We start from the raw sequence: 22,133 nt of genomic DNA, 5'->3' as shown, positions 1-22,133 counted from the left end.
CCACACTATGTATCTACAATTGTGTATGTATTGTGCACAACTTTAGTGCAAGGATCAGCCTTCATACACTATTAGACTCCATTATTTGCATGTCAGAGAGCAGTGGTAGCAGATAAGAAGCACATGACAGTACACCTCAAGTTGTCACTTTTAGTGGAGATTTTTTTTTTTTTTTTTTTTTTTTGATAAAAGATAATTTCATTAATCAGCATTCAACTACAGGGGAAACCCTTTTTGATAATACATTCCAAATCAGGGGAGGACAAACCCCCACCCAAAGACCTTCTAAAAACTGTGAACAAGCCAAATTAGCCAAGCTAACAGCAGCGTCATTTGTTTGTTTACTAACAAAGTGAATATCAACTTTAGACAGACTTTGGATCCTAAGGTTGGCATCCTCAATCAAATGTCCAAAGCTGCTATCACTTGACCCACCCCTCGTCAAAGCATTTATCACCTCCCTCCTATCACCTTCCAGGTGCACGTAGGATGCACCCAACTCCCCACCCATCTTAGCCGCCAACCATGCCCCTAAAGCTGAAGCCTGAGCAGGGTTCAGCAGGGAGGGAAAAAACTTAGTTTGAGCAGCTACAAACTCACTTCTGTCATTCCTGGAAAGCACCCCGATACCTGTTCTATTGGCAACACAGTTGACACTAACAGCCCAATTAATTTTGATGGCTCCAGGAGGGGGGGGGCACTATGAAATAGACTGGTCATGGAGAGGAGCCGGAGACCTGTTAGCTAAGGAGATAGCAGAGGAGAACTCCCTCACCATTCTATGGGCATCAAAGACAATCCTCTCAGGGGGGGAGAACGCCTTCTCAAACACAAAGGCGTTCCTTCTCAACCAAATCAGCCGGAGCACCACCAAAGCTAGAAGCAACTCCTCCCCATCCAGTTTACCCATCAAAAATTGGATCAGACCCTTACCATCCACTTGCTCGACCGTCATCTTTTGAATTTTCTTACCACATTCTTGCCAAACTGCCATTGCTGATTTGCACTTCCATAGGATGTGAATAGCTTCTTCCGGATCTTGGGCACAGATGGGACAAGTCGGAACAGGAACTACCTTCTTGTTGAAAAGGTTCAGTTTTGTTGGGAGGAGGTTGTTTCCCATTCTCCACAGAAAGTTTTTGATCACCCCCGGAGCTTCCACTCTCCACAACTTTTGCCAAAATTTAACCTCCTCGCCCGCGCCCGAGCTCTCTCCCCTGGATTGATTATTCCGACTCTGCTCCAATAGATAGGCACTTTTAACCGAGAACTGACCATTAGTAGTACCCTGCCAGATCGGAGTATCCGGAGCTAGGAACGGACTCGGGCAAATACGGCAGATCCGGGCGATTTCATCCTCCCTGAAAGTGCCTTGAAGAAGCTGAATATTCCACCAACCAGAGGTCCTGTCAATGAGGTTGCTCACCTTAGCATTAGCATCCAACCTATGATGAGAGGAAGGGGTTGGAGAGGTTAAGGGGGTCGAGAGCCACTTATCCTTCCAAATCCTCACCGTTTCCCCATCTCCAATCCTCCAAAGTAACCCATCTTCCACAATCCTTCTAGCTTGGAAAATGCTTCTCCACGCGAAGGAAGGCCGACTCCCTAGATGAGCTGAGAAAAGGTCCCCGTTCGGGTAATATTTGGCTTTCATCACTCTAGCAACCAGAGACTCAGGGAATTTAAACAATCTCCAACCTTGCTTGGCAAGCAAGGCCCGATTAAAGATCTCCAAATCTCTAAAACCCATCCCCCCTTTCTCCTTAGGAACCCCCAAACGACTCCAACTCATCCAGGTCAATCCTTTTACCCCCTCTGATCTCCCCCACCAGAACCGACTCATAATGGAGTTAAGGTTGGAGCATAATTTTTTTGGTAATTGGAAAATGTTCATACTATACATCGGAATTGCCTGAACTACTGCTTTGATCAGGATTTCCTTCCCCGCCTGAGACAGAAATTTCTCCTTCCAACCGTCCACTTTCTTACGCACCCGGCTTAGGATCCCCTCAAAAGATCTCATCTTAGACCGCCCCACTAAGATAGGGAGCCCCAGATACTTCTCAAAGCAGGAAGAGGGAGCGAAACCAGCTGCAGAGATTAAGGCTCTGAATTCCGCACCCGTGTTACTGCTGAAAAATATGGAGGATTTTTCTATATTGATCTTCTGACCCGAAGCTGCTTCATAGGCCTCCAACACCTTCATTAGATTACCCCACTCATCAGAATTTGCCCTACAAAAGAGCAGGCTGTCATCTGCGAAGAAAAGGTGGGTTAGGTGCACCCCCCTCACTGAGATCGGGACTCCTGTGAGCAGACGGTCGTGCTCCGCCTTGACTAACATTGCACTAAGGCCCTCTACCACCAAGAGGAAGAGGTAGGGGGACAGGGGGTCCCCCTGCCTAAGGCCTCTAGAAGGAACAATTTTACCACAGGGAGAGCCATTAACCAGAACCGCGTAGGTCACTGTGCTAACACAACGCATGATAAGCCTAATCCTGATCAAGTGTTTACTTCAAGTGTTTCTTATCCTGATCAAATACGGCAAATCATCAACAATAATTGCATGTAGACCCAAAAAAAGAAAAAAAAAAAGAAAAAAGAAAAGGGAAATATTTTTTCTACGTCACATTACTCTATATCAATCCTACACCAAAACACATAGGGTGTGAAATTTATGCATATGAGTCCCATATGTGTAGGTCTCATATATATGAGTCCCACACTCAATGCAGGGACGAAGCCAAAAGTTTTTATGGGCAGGGGTCAATAGCCGAAAAAAAAAAATTTGGTAGGGACTAAGTAAGCTAAATTTCTCCATTCCTGACTCAATGTATCTAATGTAGAATTGATGTAAAGTAATGTTATGTAAGAATATATAACACATAAAAAAACAAAAGGCACACAATAGACTGCAAAGTTTTATTTATCACCCCCAAAAAGGGTCAAATGCATAGGACACAAAGCGTAGATAACAATTTTCATAACATCAGAAGGAGTTGCAGAGCACAGTTTGCAAACAATCGAAGCCTGAAAAACTAGGGCTTGGTGAAAAAAAAAAAAAAAAAAATCTCTGAGGAAAAGGTTGTCATGGCAAGCTTTGTATAACCCTTCTGCCACGGCCAAAGCCCCAGAACCACTAGGCACCAGCAACCATCACAAGAACTTGACCCAGGAACATAATCTGCCGTGCTCAGTTGATACTTTCTTCCTCTTCATTCAAGAACAAGAAAGAAGAAGAGGAAGAAGAAGAACAAGCGGCGGGCGGCGCCTACTTGAAGAGCCATTTAAATACGGCTATAGCACTGCGCAATGGATGCAGAAATGAAAATGAGTTATATCTATATATACCCAAAAGAAGAAGAATGAAATACTCCTCCAAATGCAAGCACATGTACGCACCTAGAAAACAACAATGCAGATAGTCCTCCCACAATCAAGATCAAGAGCAACAACGTAGTTCTTTTTGCCCATCTTGAGAGAAGGACGCGCATGAAATGCCCTGTTTTAGGTGCCTTCTTCCGCGCTTGGGCTCGTATATACCATCCGCACTCTTTGCCCCGTGAGTACCGAGTAGTCCTCACCCTATCACCATCACAGTTAAATCGCATCCTCTTCATCACTACTTGGTTAAATCGCATCATCTTCATCAGTTCTTGTATCCAGAACGTCATGATGTCGAGACTTAAAGATTGATCTTGATTCTTGAACGTGAGAAGGGACGTATAGGGAGGGTGCGTGCAATGAATGGCTGCCCCGGGCTCTTATATATGGGTACGTAGCCATGCCACGTCGATTTATATTTTCCAAAACCATGCATGGGAGATCGCATCGAGAAGTAGCTATATATTATCCGTCCAAAATAAATAAATAAAAGAAATTAAGGAATATTCTCTCTAACCTTAGTCGTTAATCATCAATTTATACATTAAGAAAAAATAAATAAATTTACACATCACACTTGGACAATGGACTTAGATATAGGGATCAATTTATTCTTTACATTTTTTCAAGGAATTTGATTCTTGTACAACACCAATACAATAACTGTACAACAACTCCTCACATGAGGGTGGGCCCCAGTATGTGGGACCTACCCTCATGTGAGAGATTGTTGTACAGTTGTTGTATTGGTATTGTAAATCTAACATTTTCCTTTTTTCAATTGGGATTTGATTCTTGTACAACACCAATACAACAACTGCACAACAACCCCTCACATGAGGGTGGGCCCAGTATGTGGGACTCACCCTCATGTGAGAAATTGTTGTACAGTTGTTGTATTGGTGTTGTAAATCTAACATTTTCCTTTTCAATTTAAACATTGCATTCATGACAAATCAAACTGTTAAAACATTTTAATACATATATTGTCATGATGGCTGCATAGTCTTGCTCGATCTTGGCGAGAAAAGCTGCCCTCTAGCAATGCTTGTTTCCCTGAAGAGCTCCACCCATGAGCAGTTCCACCTCTTTCTTCTCCATCTGAGCGCATTCATCTAACACATGTACTAATAGGGATGCAATCGCTCACTTCTTCTAATCGCTCAAACGAGGATTGTTTGCTCTAGGAATAAATGGAAAATCCTTCACAGTCGATACATTTCGGCGCTTCCACTTGGTCGTTGTTGGTTCACTGGTTGAACTCTATGCCTTGGCTACCTTGCAGCTTGGTCTCTCCTCCTTAATTCTACGACTCGTAGAAAGGCGGGAGTGGTCCAGTGTGACGACCCGATTTTTTTTTTTTAAAAAAAAAAAAAAAATGTAAAATGAGTCATTACAGTGACACAACTACATGTCGCTCAGCCAACATACAGTACACATTTCATAACATGTACTTGATAATTAGAGTTACATCTACGCAGTGGATAACACATAATAACATTATCAATGTAGCAGAAGGTACATCAATAGACAACAGTTAATTACAACAAAAGAGCCATTAATATGTCTATCTGTTTAAGACTTTTATATAGCTATTAAATGCGTACTAAAAATCTGGCTCATAAATTCAATTATCACATGTGACACGAGCCATTAACAAAATCTACTAAAAGGCGAACAACCCATGGTCCAACCATTATAACTGTCGCGACGGGCTTCAGTCATAACATCTCAAGTACTATGCTACGACGTCTTTCATTAGATCCATTGAACCTGCAGTCAAAACATCAGAGTATGTACGGTTGTGGGGTTAACCACATCCGTACAGGTGAAAGTATGAGCTCACCACCTCAGTAGTATAAGACTCACTAAGTATACAACAGACACAAACATAAATGCATGTAGGGTTCAACAGCGTTATTCACAAATTATTAAGTTCGCATAATAACACATTATCAAGTACAAGTCACGATGTTCATCACACATTATATTATCACGGTTTCCACTAACAATATTCCACGCATACCATAAACAATATTCCACACATCTCATGTGTGCTAGCACTTCAATGCTAGGCTTACCATCAACACCGCCCGTAAAGCTACAACCCGTAGGGCACACATCTCACGTGAACTAGCACTTCAATGCTAGGCTTACCGTCAACATTGCCCGTAAAGCTTCGACCCGCAGGGCACACATCTCACGTGAACTAGCACATCAATGCTAGGCTTACCACATATCTCACTAGTGCTAGCACTTCAATGCTAGGCTTACTGTCAACATTGCCCGTAAAGCTTCGACCCGCAGGGCATACATCTCACAAGTGCTAGCACTTCAATGCTAGGCTTACCACACATCTCAGCCAAGAGCTGCTACCCTCTGGCCTACCACTCATCTCAGATACTACAACATTAGACTTACCATCTAGCAACTACCAGGTTCTCATAATACCAAAGCATCCACACTATATACATATCATCACATGTGTATTCCCAAACATCTTTCTTTCAACACATACTACATACCACAACAAACTCATATTTAACACATAATCTCATACTACACAAACCATCATTCCAACTTCATGTTATTCAACCCCAAACCATTTCAAACATATCAATATAAACTTATCATCGCAATTCTCACAATACAGTCACACATATTTTTATCCACTATTCCATAATCATAAATACAATCAATCTCATCAACGTCCATTTATCCATAAAATCTACAATCCAATATATCTCAACTCAATCACAAACAATTTTATCAACAAATTCCATAATCATAAACAACCAAGATTCATCAACATATATCATATTCACAACATAAATCTCATGCTTCCTTTAATATTAATTCATTAATATATATCATATTCACCATATAGTTCATAATTACATATACCAAATCATCATCATAGAGTTTACATCAAATTAAACTAAACATAGCAATTCATATATCTAACTTCCTAAAATCCCTTAGTGAGTAGAATACTCACCTGGTTGCACGGATATCAAGCTTAGGTCTCCTAGACGTCACCTTGCAATGTATCACAAAATTCACCAAACCAAAACCCATGGTTTGGATAGCCTCAAGCAAGTTCCAAGTCACCCATTACCTCAAAACGATCGATAGAAATGTAGATCGGACTTTGTAGATCACGTTACCGAAAACGGATTGAAGATCGGACTATTGGATCTTTATAGATCAAGAATTTTCTATAAAAATTTAAGAGAAAAATAAGAATGAGAGGCACTGCCTCTTCAGGAAAACTGAAGAGGCCATTCGGCCTTTTTCTCTAAACAAGGCACTACGCCTTGTTTACTTGGCCCTTCCTTTTAGTGAAGGTGGGGCGCACACACCTTCTTTTATTTTTTAATTTTTTTTTTTTCTTTTAATGGCCATTTGGCCATTTAAAACATGATGGCCAAATGGCCATTTTGTTTTGAGTGTGGGGCGCAGACCTACAAAAAAATCAGGATTTCTGAACGGTTTGAAACCGTCTAGAAAAATGGGTCGCTAATTCTGATTGCAGACGGTTTGGGCAAAATTGTCCGCAATTACAGACGGTTTGGACAAAACCATCCAGAATTTTCTGTTTCTTCTTCTTCTTCTTCTTCTTTTTTCTTTTCTTTTCTAATTATAATTATTATTTTTGTTTTTAATAATAATAATGCCTCTTGGTTCGAAGATCAATCCCACATCAAAATTTTTCTCCTTTTCCCCGCACTTGTGAACCTCTTTTGCATCAAATTTTCTCTCATATTCCATCAAATTTCTCTCATTTTCCAGTCTTGTGCTCCTTTTCCCATTGATACTCGGCAAGAATGAGAGTACTCCTGAAGAAATCGTAAAAAAAACAAAGGAATCGAATGCTTTCAGTTGTTTCACCTAAAATGATGCAGCACAAACTAAGATATATATCACAATCTGATCATGTTAATGTATTTTCTCAGCAACCAAACAAAGCAGAGAAAATATGAGAAGCTAGACATCAAATAATCCGAATTAAAAATCAATCTTTGCAGTAAATAAACCAAAAGCACCGAAGCTCATTCTAGAAGTTGGAAATGCAAGAAAAGCTTCCAAAACACCCAAAACTTCACAAACTTCGCCGAATTTTCTAATTTTTACAAATCAGATTAACACACAAAATCTCAAACCCACATACAAATAAACAAGAGTCCAGATTCGGCCGGTTGCGTCCCAGATCTTGGCCAGGGGTACCGTTCTTGGCCGGCTGTGTCCCAGATCTGTGCCTTGACGCTCTTGTACTGGACACAGCGCCGAATATCGGTGGTACGGACCAAGGGGTAGTACACTGTTGAGGGGAAAAGAGAGAGCGTGAGAGAGAGACTCGAGATCAGAGACGTTAGAGAGAGCTACTGCAACCTTACCTATAGGTATCTCATGGTGGTCGACCTAGTCACTGGGTCGCTGAACCACCGGGAGAGAGGGAGAGAGAGAGAGAGAGAGAGGCGTTGGAGGGAGGGGGACGAGTGTATGGGGAGGGTCAGAGGGACATTAGGGATTTAGCAGGGAAAGTAAAGGAAGGGCAGGAGATTAAGAACATGGAAAAAAATTCCAAAAATTCATAAAAAATAAATCCAGACGTTTTCAAACCGTCTGGAAAAAATTGAAAAAAAATTATATTTATATTTCTGGACGGTTTTAATCAAACCGTCTGGAAAAATACAGACGGTTTGGTTGAAATCGTCTGGAAAAAATTGAAAAAATTTTAAATTTATATTTCTAAACGGGTTTTATAAAACCGTCTGGAAAAATACAGACGATTTTAATCAAACCGTCTGTATTTTTCTAGACGGTTTGATTAAAACCGTCCAGAAATATAAATTTAAAGACGGTTTGGTTAAAATCGTCTGTATATTTTCAGACGGGTTGATTAAAACCGTTTAGATTTATTTTTTACAGATGGTTTTCAAAAAAACCGTCTAGAAAAAAACCGTCAAGAAACGGTCATTTTTTGGTAGTGCGCCTGCGCCTCATGCTCTTAATATATATATATATATATATATATATATATATATATATATATATATATATATATATATATATATATATATATATACTTTTGTTATGACATTTACTATTTTTTTTTTTTTAAATTTCATTATCTTTTCTAATTTCTTTTCTATTTTATTTTCTTTGGACCTAAAAATATTTTCTTGCATTTTAATAACACTAAATTAACCTTTGTCAATTATTTACTCAGTTTTCGTATTTTAATTACTACAAAATGTTATGGACATTACATCCAGAATCAAATACATGATCTAGAATTACTGTCACGGTCCTTCGATTCCAGCTGATCTTATTTGGTGATTTGCAGTTTGGGGCGTATGGTTTGAAGCCTGTTGGCCAGTCACAAGATGCAGTCAAGGGTCCTTGTGGTGTCCAAACAGTCTATGTCTCACTGTAAGTCGTAGTCAACACTCTGCCATCTAGACAGTGGATTAGCTCTGATCTAAGCGCTCAGCCCGCTAAACGCTACCAATCAATTCAAACAAACAGGTTGTGACTTAGCTGCACCTCAACAACCAAGTCATAACACCATAATATCCTAACTCAATTCCTATGCCTTGGTATTTACACAATTCAAACCTACTAGTATCATAACCTATGGTTAGATCAACAATTGTAGTTTGTATAGCTGAATGCTCTGATATCATACTGTAACGCCTCCAAAATTAAATAATTATAAAACTTAACTTGAAGTGTTACTCGTAGTACTATCATACTAATTATCTGGTAATTAGTTGAAATCATTATACAATACTAATCATTCGAGTATACTATAACGGAAAGTAGAAAGAAATAATCTGAGACTAACTAAAATATTTGTAAACAATATCATTTACTATCAATACAGACTTAGAGTTCTCAAATGAATGGTTGCGTTTGGCAAACGATTTAGCTTTTTTCCCTTAAAAAGTCAATTTTTTTTATACATTACTAAACGACATTTTTTATCTTCACTCAAAAAAAAAAAATAATAAAAAATTAAAACTTCATTCTACTTTATATTACATTAATTAATTCATTTCTCTTTTTCCCTCTCAAAACCCTTTACCAAATATACCCAATATTATATAACAAAACATCTACCATCTATCTATGCAAAATTTGACAATGCGAGTCATTCGCTCAACATCTTCATCCTAGCGAAATGCTCACTTTATTATCTGACAACCTGCTAATTTTCAAAACACTGAAGTGTTCCAAATGTGGAAAAGTAACTGTCTTATAAGTCAACGACTTAGTAAGTAAATTATTGTAGAACTTATTTATGTAATGAGCCTTTGGTAACAAATCACACTTTTCAAACTTAGTATTCACAAATTTATGGGTTTTGCAAAATGAATTAGTCTTGCCACCATTATTATGCCAATATGGAAATTGATTTGGTTTAAAGTGAGGTGACATAATACTAATAACAAGTCACTTAAGTTTTATTGAAGAAAAAAAAGGTGTATAATAAATAGTTTTTAATTAATAGTCATAACTATTAAATATATGGTCTATTCAAACCCCTAACCCCTTCTTGGTAACGTTGGTGTTGTCCCAAGAGACCTGTAATACAATATCGGTGCCTCGAACATTGCCACGTACCATCTTCGTTAGTGGCTCGACTAAATTTAAACTTCGGCTGATTCATACCAGTATACCACTAACAAAGCCATAGTTGTGACCCCATCTATACATGGCGCTTCGATTACTTTTATGAGAGAACTTCACTTATAACTCCTGATCTTTCTTTTACTTTTAAAAAAAATGTACCAAAACTTTAAAAAGTGTCAATTTAGGGTATCCATCTTTTAATTTTTTTCAATTTTAACCCTCCGTTAGAATTTTCCGTTAAATTCTATCAAAATTCTTAAAATAACCTTATTTTTGTTTTTTTTTTTTTTAAAAAAAAATTATATAAAAATTTTCAAAGATTCAGGCATAGGTATTTTTACAAATTCTATTAAATTATGACCATTATCTAAATCCTAGCAACTTTTCTTTTTCTTTTTCTTTTTCTTTAAAAAAATAGGGGTATTTTGAAAATTTTGACAGACGAAAGGTTGAAATTGAAAAAAAATTGAAAGGTAGATACCATAAATTAACACTTTTTAAAGTTTGGATATATTTTTTTAAAAATGGTGAAAGATCAGGAGTTATAAGTGTTGTTCTCCCAAATAAATCTCTTTGACCATAGGGCAAGCCCATATAATAGTAGCTCATAGCCGTTATCCTACACGTTTCAGTGTAACATGTCATACGATGCAATTTATCTAATTGAAACTCCTATAAACATTCGATAAAATCGATACTGTTATAAGGCTCATGACATATTTATATTGAAAAGTAAAGCATGCTCAGTTTATTGACATATCACATAGTGAAAAGTAAAGTTTCGTAAGCATTTACTTATTTCGGGCAATTCTCTTCACCCTTGGAAATCTTAACCTCCATGTCAGGGCAATCATACTCTATTATTAGACATACTCTAAACTGGAACCTCAATAAAGCACGTAAAACCTTAATCACATAATAAAACTTTATTCATCTAGATTATTGCATTCATTGAACGTTTGGTGTCGAGGCTGATTGTTCGACCAACATAGATCGATTGTTTGATCTTGAGGGTGCAACGTTCGATGATTTCCATAATGCATGAACAACTTAGATCTCCTACACAACCTACTACCCAGCTTAACCATAACTTTTAATGATCCTAAAAGGCCTAATGAACAATAATAACACATTACAAACACATCTAGCCATACTCATGTCATACCCATGCATGATAAAACCCTAATATAGTAAACCCAAATGCTTTAAATTTACATTATGAAAAATATAATATGTGACTCTTAAGTATATGTGATTAATAATGCAACAAAATATTTAAATGCGGAATTTAAAAATCGAAGACAAATAATTTGTTGACGAAGTTGAAACTCTTTACCAACAAAAAGAAAAATCACTCCAAGATAGCCAAACCCAGAAAATTCACTATGCAGAAGATAAAGTTAGTTACAAGATAGTAGTACTCATATTAAATCGATGCAGTAGTCATATTTCTAACTCTGACACATACCTATACATGAACGCTTCCCAACTAAACCTCCTGTCTGAAAGGGTCTTCAATGGATTCCTTTAACTTAGGGTTCTTCCATAAACTAGACTTCAATGGGTTGATCTACAATCTCTGCTTAAACAACCTTTCTTAACACAATGAAGTTTATATGATACTCATTACAAAACAATACCCTAAAAGCCCATTTAAGTAGACTTCAGAAACCCTAAATCAACACTAACACGGATTTCACTAGGCGGCGTCCGGACTAGGACAGAGGACGTTCGGAAGCTTCCTTTGGTCAACTGGACGGTCACAATAGAAACCGCCTTTGTTGAACTGTAAGCGCGTCAGAATCTTCAACTTCCGGAAATTGCATTTCTTGCTACTTGTGACATGAAAATATTCTGAATATCTCTGAAAAATTCTTTGAATTACGGTGTTTTCGTTTCAGCAATACCCTAATATGGTAGTAATTTTGTCAACAGAATGAGCCAATAAACTAACACATTATACTTGTTAAATCATAAAAACAATAACTTGCAAATAGGATAAAACACTAATATAAATACAAAAATAAGATTAGACTTAACAATTACTTCCTTTAGGCTAATTGATGTTATCACCACCTTTGAATCATCAAGTGGAAACCCTTCCTAAGGGATCTCCATCATCCTAGCACGAGAGCTCTAATTTTTATACGTAGAGCTCCGTACTCTTGCGCCTTCGAAATCAAATTTTTGATGACCCTCGATTTTTGTCTCACCTAATGTCTCGCCCCCTTCACGATCGAACGTCCGGTGACTCTCGATTTTTGTCTTACATAAAGTTCACCCACGACTATCTAGGGCTCGTTCAACAATTCTTTCAACAAAATATAATCTTCTATTAATTCTCTTAACTATTCAACAAACTTCAAATCCGCTCTCAATTCCAACAAGCCTAGTCTAGTGGGACGTTGTAATCGGAAGCCATGTCATATTGACCTAAGTTGGTAATTCGAAGCTCTCTCTTTTGACTACTAGTGAAGAGCATAATATTAACTTTTGGGGTAATTACCTTTTCCCCCTCATGTACTACCAAAAAATGTGATATGCCCCCATGAACTACCAACTTGACCGAAAATGAGCATTCAACTTCCACTGTTACGCACTTTACCCCCTTCCGTCAGTCTTCCTGGTTAAAATAGACGGTCAAAGTCGGTCAACGGTCCCAGCCCTTTTTATTCCCCGTTTTGCCCTCAGCTGCAGTGGAATGAAGAAAAAAATAAAAAGAACAAGAAAAAAGAAAAATAATTCATAAAAAAAGGAAGGGTTAAATACCTTTTTAGTCCCTGAGTTTTGACAACTTTATTTTTGGGATAATTGCACCGTTGGTCCTTGTGGTATACCATAATTATTTTTCACTCTCTATGGTTTAAAAAGTTCATGGGAGGTCCTTCTGATATGCAATAATTACAAATCGATCCCTGGCGTCAAATTCTGTTAAAATTTTTAACAGATTCCGTCAAATGCCACGTCAGCGCCACGTGTCGCCAATAAGATGGCGACACGTGTCTACCGTAATAAAAAATATAAATTTATTAAAAAATAAATAAAAATACTTATTTTTTTATAAAAAAAATTCAAAAAAAAAACAAAAAAAAAAAAAGCTGAAGGGGTGGCCCAGCCACCCCTTGGGGGTGGCCTGGCCGCCCCCAGCCACTGGGGGTGGCCGCGCGCCACCCCCAGTGGCTGCAGGGGGTGGCGCGCGGCCACCCCTAGTGGCTGCAGGGGGTGGCGCGCGGCCACCCCCAGTGGCCGGGGGTGGCGCGCGGCCACCCCCAAGGCCCAGGGGGTGGCCTTCGGGCCACCCCTAGATCTACTAAGGGTGGCCCGATGGCCACCCCAGGCCACTGGGGTGGCCGCGCGCCACCCCAGGTGGCCTCTAGGGGTGGCGCGCGGCCACCCCCAGTGGCCTGGGGTGGCCATCGGGCCACCCTTAGTAGATCTAGGGGTGGCCTGAAGGCCACCCCCAATGGCCATGGGGTGGCCGTGCGCCACCCCCGGCCACTGGGGTGGCCGCGCGCCACCCCAGGCGGCCTCTGGGGGTGGCGCGCGGCCACCCCTATGGGCTGGGGGTGGCCAGGCCACCCCCTTTCCCCATTTTTGTTTTTTTGTTTTTTTGTTTTTTAAAAAAATAAGTATTTTTTATTTATTTTTTAATAAATTTATATTATTTTATTAAAATTAGACATGTCAGCGCCACGGGGCCCCCATCTTATTGGCGACACGTGGCGCTGACGTGGCATTTGACGGAATCTGTTAAAAATTTTAACAGAATTTGACGCCAGGGATCGATTTGTAATTATTGCATATCAGAAGGACCTCCCATGAACTTTTTAAACCATAGGGAGTGAAAAATAATTATGGTATACCACAAGGACCAACGGTGCAATTATCCCAAAAATAAAGTTGTCAAAACTCAGGGACTAAAAAGGTATTTAACCCTTCCTTTTTTATGAATTATTTTTCTTTTTTCTTGTTCTTTTTATTTTTTTCTTCATTCCACTGCAGCTGAGGGCAAAACGGGGAATAAAAAGGGCTGGGACCGTTGACCGACTTTGACCGTCTATTTTAACCAGGAAGACTGACGGAAGGGGGTAAAGTGCGTAACAGTGGAAGTTGAATGCTCATTTTCGGTCAAGTTGGTAGTTCATGGGGGCATATCACATTTTTTGGTAGTACATGGGGGGAAAAGGTAACTACCCCTTAACTTTTTTTGCCCTTAGTTTGAATAAGATAAACTCAGAATACAGTAAACTAGAAGAAGGATTATCTTAAACCTGATATGGAACAGCTTTAAGTTCTAAGACCGATATCGGAATAAGAGAATACCTGTATTGGAATCAACCTATCCGTGTACTGGAATAGGAACTCCCTCGAGTTCTGCAACCAAACACCCCTCTTCTTCCAAAAAAAAACCCAACGTATGACTCACAAATTCACAACCCCAAAATTGCAGCGCCACGGTCGTTTCTCACGGCTGCACACCGCCCGCTCCTCACCTCACAGCCGGTCACCAGAGAAACAGCATCGACCGCGCCACCGGAGCAGCACTGCACGCCGTTCAGTCCGTCACCAGCACTCCCCCGGAGCAACACTGCAAAACAGCACCACTAACCACCGGAGTAGCGCCGCTCTCCCACCGCACACGTCTACGGAGATCCAAACACGGTCACTGCAGCCCAATCACCACACGCAGCACTACTGGTAACGACTGAGCAATAGCCCACTGCCGCATTTCAGCACCACACACGGCACCGCAATCCTCCCACCGTCACAAGTCACTGCACAGCGAAACCTCCCAAGAAAGCATCGCTCTGATACCAGATGGTAAGAACCGTAGTTCTTATTAACGGAAATCAGAGAAGAATAAAAGAAAAACAGAAAAAGAAAAGGTATGACCACTTCGAGGGGTCTGTCCTCCACAAATCACTTGTAGCAATTGATTGAAATTCGTATTTGGTAAATTGCCATACGGCATCTACATCTAATCGATATCTCTATATCTAATTGATTGCATGCTCGTAGGGAAGCGATTTCGAATTTCGTGCATTTTTTTTTTGTATCTGGTGGGTTGGTGGCATGGATGAATAGGAGTACGCAGAAAAATGTCTCTGAGCTTATTTTCTTAATAAATTGGTCTTTGGAATTTGTTTGCAGTGGTACATTATTTTTGAAACTAGTGTTGATGAGTTAAAAGTGTTTCTTTGATTTTTTTGAATTGTATTTTTTTTCCCTAGGTCTTTAGGGGTGTACATCATATGTACAGGGGTTTGATCCCATTTGGCGCATTTGAATTAGTTTTGACAATGACAAAAAAGTGGAGCCGGGTCACGGGATGCAAGTAGAAATGATACATTAGACAGTACTTCTCTTTTTTGTTTAATCTTTGGGTTCTGACTCTTGGAATTTGCTTATCATTCATTGTGCATGTTGACAGGTATGTATCTGATTTGGCTTGGTTGATTCATCACCTTATGCAGTTACGTACGATATAGTACCATTATGCTGGCTATATCTGAGAGTATAGGCTGGTTAGAAGTTGGTATAGTTGATGAAGATGGCAACTTATCTCAATCTGGTAACCCAGTTGGCGTACACAGCACCTATATGGGCAACTCTGTTTGCTGGTTCCCTTGTAATTGTCGCTCTAGTGCTTTCAATATACCTTCTATTTGAGCACCTTTCTGCATACAAGAATCCTGAGGTTCTCCTCTATTATTGTTGGAGTTTCTTATTATATTACCGTTATGTATTACTTAGTTGACAATTTATCTTAATTTGGTTTGCATGACTTCCCAGGAGCAAAAATTTTTGATTGGAGTCATCCTAATGGTTCCATGCTATGCAATAGAATCAGTGAGTTCTTCTACTAAAGCAATATGGCATCTTAGAATGAATATCTGTGTAGAAGTTATATATTCAAATAGATGTACCTTCTGCGAAAGGTGAACATTGATATTTCTCTCTCTCTCTCTCTTCCCCCCACCCCTCCCCCCCACCCACAAAAGTTTTTTGTGAAATTTAAGATCTTGCTGTTAGTCTGTTATTTTTTTTACACATCTGGAATCCGAGTTAACCATGGCATGTGCTGAACACAACACTTTAAAGGAAGAATCGTTAGCTGAGTGGATTTTTAGATAATAGGCAATATTTTCAGATAGATCTGTGCAGTAGTGTTGTCATATTCCAATTTAGAGGTTCAGCCAGTTGTTTTTTACTTCATTTCTCTTTATGTTTATTCATTAATCTGCTGCTGCTGTTGTAAATATTTATGAATATAGTTTTCTCCCTCTTTCATAACACTATTTGATGAGTCTCTGCCTTGTTTTGCTGGCATATTGTTTTCACCTTTTCTAACTTGGGTTATTCTTAACAGTTTGTATCATTGGTGAACCCATCGATTAGTGTTGATTGTGAGATACTACGGGATTGCTATGAATCCTTTGCCATGTATTGCTTTGGAAGATACCTTGTTGCATGCTTGGGTATGTCTTTTGTCTTTTTCAAGAGCTTTTATTGATATATAGAATTTATATCTGAATTTTTAGGCCATGCTTTCAGTGGAGGTTTTGGTAATTCTAGATCCCTTGGAGCCACACTTTGTTGTTTCACTTTCTTTCTATTGCTGAAATTTCCAGTTCTTAGTTTCTATCTTCAAATTCTTGGTCATTTGATATTTTACTTCACTGATTGTAATTGTTGAACCTGTTGTTGTTTTTCTTTTGCTTATGCCTTTTCTTTTTTTCTCCTTTCAAGGTGGGGAAGAGAGGACTATTGAATTTATGGAAAGAGAAGGACGTGCAAGCTCTAAGACTCCACTATTAGAACACAGTTCTGAAAGAGGAACCGTGAAGCATCCTTTTCCAATGAACTTTTTCTTGAAGCCATGGAAACTAGGCCAATGGTTTTACCAAGTTATCAAAATTGGAATTGTTCAATATGTATGTTGTTCTTTCACTTATTTCTTGTTGATAGTTGTTATTCTTCAGTTCCTTTTGTCTGTGTTAAACAAAATCAAATTCAAATTATTTTTTCCCTAACAGATGATAATAAAGTCTCTAACTGCTCTTTTAGCAGTAATCCTTGAAGCCTTTGACGTATATTGTGAAGGAGAATTCAAATGGGGATGTGGGTAAGGTGTTCTAAAGTCTGTTTGCTGAATTTGTTGGTTTCTGCATCATTCCTCACATTTAGTAACTTTTGTATGGGCAATTGCTTTATACTTTTGTTTAAAATTTTTAATTCATTACTTGCTGATTATGCATGTTGTAAATTAATTTTTACTTTTTTTCCAATGGTAAATTCATTTGTTGCTAATTATGCATACTCACTTTTATGTGTACAAACTTAGTCCCGAAAACCGTCGCTCATTAATTCTCTTGCATATCTTATACATCAACCTGATGTTTATTGTTTGCTTACTAGGTAGGTCTATTGAGATAGAATGCGTCCTCAGCAGTTATTCGCTGTGGAATTGTTCTGTTGTGTTTATATATTGCATCTTTGGAATCTCTTTTTCCACAATCCAATGTTTTGAAGAATTGTTATAAAAAAAAAATTTAATGACACATTTGATGGCAACTCGTGTAAATGACCATCATTTTTGGGGTTTGGGTGTTCCGAGTTTGCAACTAACAATGGTGAGTACTGTTTTGCAGAGTTACTAAGCAACTGCTTGCAATTTTGTCACCTTCATATTTTTTTTTAATACATTTTTTAGTTTTTCAAATGAGTATTTTTGACTGGTCAAAGTTAATTTACACTTATATTCTGTAATTAGAGATGATTGAACTCAGCTGTCTTAGTACTATTAGAAACCTTTGATAAATATTGCCCATCACAACAAATTTTATGGTTGATATAGAATTGAAAAAGTAACCAAGTTTCATGACCAAGAGGTGGTAGCACAACGTGTTCTCTCATTTATACATTTAGTAAAGAAATTGAGAGGTCATTGACCGTTAAATCAGATGAAGTTGCATGAGGGTGGAGTTCAATGTTCTCAACTGCTTTGTGTTTCTTTTGGATGCCACTAAAATTGCTATGGGTTTGACTTAAGTTATGACTTGAGGCGATCTTGTTTTGTTTGTGAAACAATGTGCATATTGTCTTGTGTGATCTCAGCGTTTTGCGTTTTCTTTTTCTTTTTCCCAGTTTACTTTCTTCCCAGCAAGCTGTGGATGTTGTTGTTCTTACAATTGAATTGGTAATCTTAACTTGTAGACAACGTATTTCATGTTATATCTCATGGTCCTAGTCTTTTATTTTTATTTTTTATTTTTGGTTGTTGTAGGTACCCTTATATGGCAGTGATTCTAAATTTCAGTCAGTCGTGGGCTTTGTACTGTCTTGTTCAATTTTATACTGTTACGAAGGATGAATTGGCACACATAAAGCCATTGGCTAAGTTTCTGACATTTAAATCGATTGTATTCTTGACTTGGTGGCAAGGTGTGGCAATTGCTATTCTCTATACTCTTGGTTTGTTCAAAAGTCCTATAGCTCAAGCTTTCCAGTTTAAGTCAAGTGTTCAAGATTTCATCATTTGTATAGAGGTAGATTGTCTTCCACTAGCTTCTTTATTTCTTTGGCAATTGATTTAAGTTTCTATTAACAGCAGCCCTATTTATATATTTCCTATGACAGAATACGTTCATGAAAGATAGTTGTGACTCCTGGTTGGATTATCTTAATACTGGAAACTTCTTCCTCAACGATGACTGTGGGCATGTTAATTTAATGATTTGATACCAGATTATTGCTGCTAATAGTTCTTGTTTTATTTATTTGACTCCAGGCACAACAATTCCTGTATTATACATTTGATTTTTATTTTTTCTTCCATTGATTCTGAGAATGTTATATTTATTTGGTCTTGCTAGGACTATATAGGTTTTGTGTTCAGATTTTTATATAATATAGTACTATGAACTATAATTCATGTACTTGATCAGCTTTAAGCAATAAATAAGATATCTTAAATTCAGGTCCAGATGGATTGACCATTTGTCTTGCTGCCTAGAGGATTTACGAAGTGAATCCTTTTGGCCTTTTGTAATCTGTCTCTTATGCATCATTTTAACTGTTAGCAGTTGAATTTATTGAAAAATTTACCCCAACGGGTAGCTCAATCGGCTGGGGAGGCGTGGTCACGAGTTCGAATCTCTCATTCTCCCCTCCCCTTGGCACCAATACTTATCAAATAATAATAATAATAAAAATTATGAAGTATTTGTGTTGTCAGGTATGTGTGTTTTGTCAGGTTGAAATGCAATGTATGTGTCAAGGTTTTGTTGCACCACCCTATTTAACTATTGTTGATCTTCATATTTCTGCCAAAAGTCTATTTGTGATTGCTATAATTCTTATTAAAAAATATTGAAGTTTAACAGGTCTATATATTCATCCAGTGCAGATGGCCATTGCTTCCATCGTTCACCTATATGTATTTCCTGCAAAACCTTATGAGCTAATGGGGGACCGCTTCCCTGGAAGTGTTTCAGTTCTTGGAGACTATGCATCTGTTGACTGTCCTTTGGATCCTGATGAGGTTAGAGACAGCGAACGCCCCATAAAGCTACGCCTTCCGCAACCTGACATTGAAGTCAGGAGTGGAATGACTCTCAGAGAAAGTGTTCGGGATGTTGTTCTTGGTGGCGGGGAGCATGTAAGTTTTCTCTTATCTTATTAATGGTACAATCTGATTTTATTGCACATCTGGAGCTAATAATTACTGATTAAAAAAGAGTTTGAGAGCTTGAAATTCTTACAGGTTTAGTATGTATTTTACTGTAAACAATTATAACTTTTTTGATAAGTCTGTAAACAATTATAACTAATTAGATATTAAATAGTTATTAGATGAAATCATTTTTGTTGAAGGCATCAATTATGAGATAGCTGTGTCAGTTGAGAAGATGAGGTTTGTGGTTAGGTGGTTACATTCACCAATATAGTGATTGAAGTGGATTTGTGATGGTTTTGATGGAGGCAGTACATGTGATGGTAATGATAGCAATTGATTTTGAAAAGATACTTTTTCGTATTTGAGGAAAAAGAAAAACTGAAAAGCAGTTATAAAAGCTAATTGGCATCATATCAGAGACTTTGGATCGACTCCTGGTTTGCCTCAGGTCTGGGGGGGTTTTATGGGGGCTACCCCTGTTTTTCACCTATCCTTTGAATAATAAAGAAAGTACAAGCTAATTGGTGTTTAGATCGGTAGAAACTAAAGAACATGGGGGAAGATGGATCATAAAATATATGTAGTTTCCCTTTTAGAGGTCATGGTATATTCTCCACACCAATGGCCTTTTAAGTTATAAGTTAGACCTTGTGTGAGCGCATGTGGTGTGTGCTGAGTAAATCTTGCGAGTGTATTGTTATATTATTTTCGGTGCTGAATCTGTTGTTTGCCTCTTACACAGATTGTGAAGGATGTGAGGTTCACAGTAACCCAAGCAGTGGAGCCTGTGGAGAAGGGGATCACAAGGTTCAGTGAGAAGTTACACGCGATCTCTCAGAACATTAAGAGGAATGACAGGGATAAAAGAAGAACAAAAGATGACAATTGCATTGCCACATCATCGCCTGCACGAAGGGTGATCCGCGGGATAGATGACCCGCTTTTAAACGGGAGCATTAGTGATAGTGGGGTCTCGAGGGCAAAGAAGCACCGTCGAAAATCAGGATATACTAGTGCAGAAAGTGGGGGAGAAAGCAGTAGCGATCAAAGCTATGGTGGGTATCATATTAGAGGCGGAAGGTGGGTTACCAAAGATTAGCTAAGAGGTACAGTTGCACCTAATAGCCGGCAATCTGTCATTGTAGCATTCAGCCACCGGAGTGTGGCTCACAACCTGGCTGCTTCGTATATATACACCACAGCATGTTTTTTTTTTTTTCCTTCACACAGATGCTGTGGGTTTGATCTAAAATGATCTTTTCACTCGGATGCTTTATTCTTCACGCAGGGAGGGTGGGACTGTGATTCATGTATCATTTCTTTGCACAATTGGGCTTTTGATATGTTGTATAGAGCTCAGAATCGGGTATCTGGTCGCGTGATTGAGAAATCACTTCTTTTTGTTTGTTTGTTTGTTTTCTTCTTTAACGAAAAGAAATGTTTCTTTTCTGTCGCCAAACACCCTAATCTCTGTATTGACAAGGGTTTATACAAATGTTTCTCTTTGGTTTTCCTTTTTTCATGATGCCCTAGTCCTTAACGTGTTTACATGCTAATTGCTAAGCACCCTTTCCAATCCATAAGTTCCATCGTAGTATTGTTTATAACCCCCACTTAACTGCTGGGTTTTCATATAACATGCATACACTTTCACATACTTTATCACATAATATACTTTTCGTAATACTATATATCTCAAAATGAAATATTTATTTATCCTAAGTATTCATGGAAACTAATAATACTATATATCTCAAAATATAAAATAAAATAAAATAAATTAAGATAGTTTGTGCTTCCAATAAACTTCACTGTTTTGACTTCTTCCAAATAGGAAGAACAGTACTTCAAGACTTCTACTTGTGATGGAAACCTAGGCTGATACGAATTCCTATCTAAACAGAACAGACTTGTCTATGAAGCTGTTTTTCTTTCTCCTTTGTTAACGACTATGGCTCATGAATTGATAATCAAACTTTATGGTAACCTTGGAGAATATCTTAATTTCCTTCAGTCTATCATCCTTTCTCAAGCAGATTTTCAACGAAAAGACCAACGAGCCATTTGTGTACGCCGGCTGGCACTAACTTCCAGACAATTTGATGGAGGTCTGATCGACGGCGTTTGCTTAGGTAGTATCTGTAGATCCTGGAGATCAGTTGTGAAGCAAGAACACATCCAAACTGCCCCTTCACTATGGCCGATACCCCCTCACTGTCTAGACTGCAAATCCATAAACTTCTTTTGCATGTCTGAAGGCATCGTCCGTACTATAAAGCTCCCTAGGCCCGCACAGGGAGGGTGGTGTTTTGGATCTTCCAGAGGTTGGTTAACTTTTGCTGGGTGGAAAAAAGGTAACCCACAAGTTTTTATTTTCAATCCCCCTTTCAGGATTCCAACACCATCTTCAATCCTTGACAAAAATCCCATC

General features: G+C 38.5%; 2 protein-coding genes across 5 annotated transcripts; one reads left to right on the top strand and one right to left on the bottom strand.

Moving 5' to 3' along the window:
• Positions 1-205: 205 nt before the first annotated feature.
• LOC133881026 (uncharacterized) lies at positions 206-2,485 on the bottom strand. The gene is made up of 2 exons (XM_062319992.1): positions 738-2,485; positions 206-635 (listed from the first exon to the last, which is right to left on the bottom strand). Exons 1-2 carry the CDS (start codon positions 2,483-2,485, stop codon positions 206-208), a joined length of 2,178 nt encoding a protein of 725 aa, XP_062175976.1.
• Positions 2,486-14,452: 11,967 nt separating this feature from the next.
• Positions 14,453-21,224, top strand: LOC133882402 (protein LAZ1). Of its 4 annotated transcripts, none has more exons than XM_062321559.1 (9): positions 14,453-14,844; positions 15,498-15,721; positions 15,817-15,873; positions 16,394-16,502; positions 16,774-16,958; positions 17,061-17,149; positions 18,311-18,572; positions 19,433-19,684; positions 20,445-21,224. In XM_062321559.1, the coding sequence occupies exons 2-9, from the start codon at positions 15,569-15,571 to the stop codon at positions 20,799-20,801; spliced, it is 1,464 nt and encodes a 487-aa protein (XP_062177543.1). In that variant the 5' UTR covers positions 14,453-14,844; positions 15,498-15,568; the 3' UTR covers positions 20,802-21,224. The 4 variants fall into 4 exon arrangements, with proteins under 4 accessions (XP_062177543.1, XP_062177542.1, XP_062177544.1 ...); XM_062321558.1 differs by having other exon boundaries at positions 15,455-15,721; XM_062321560.1 differs by having other exon boundaries at positions 14,453-14,909; positions 15,455-15,721.
• Positions 21,225-22,133: the final 909 nt, after the last annotated feature.

Source organism: Alnus glutinosa, chromosome 11, assembly GCF_958979055.1.
Source record: "Alnus glutinosa chromosome 11, dhAlnGlut1.1, whole genome shotgun sequence".
Lineage (NCBI taxonomy): Eukaryota > Viridiplantae > Streptophyta > Magnoliopsida > Fagales > Betulaceae > Alnus > Alnus glutinosa.
This window is presented reverse-complemented; position numbering and strand designations above follow the sequence as displayed.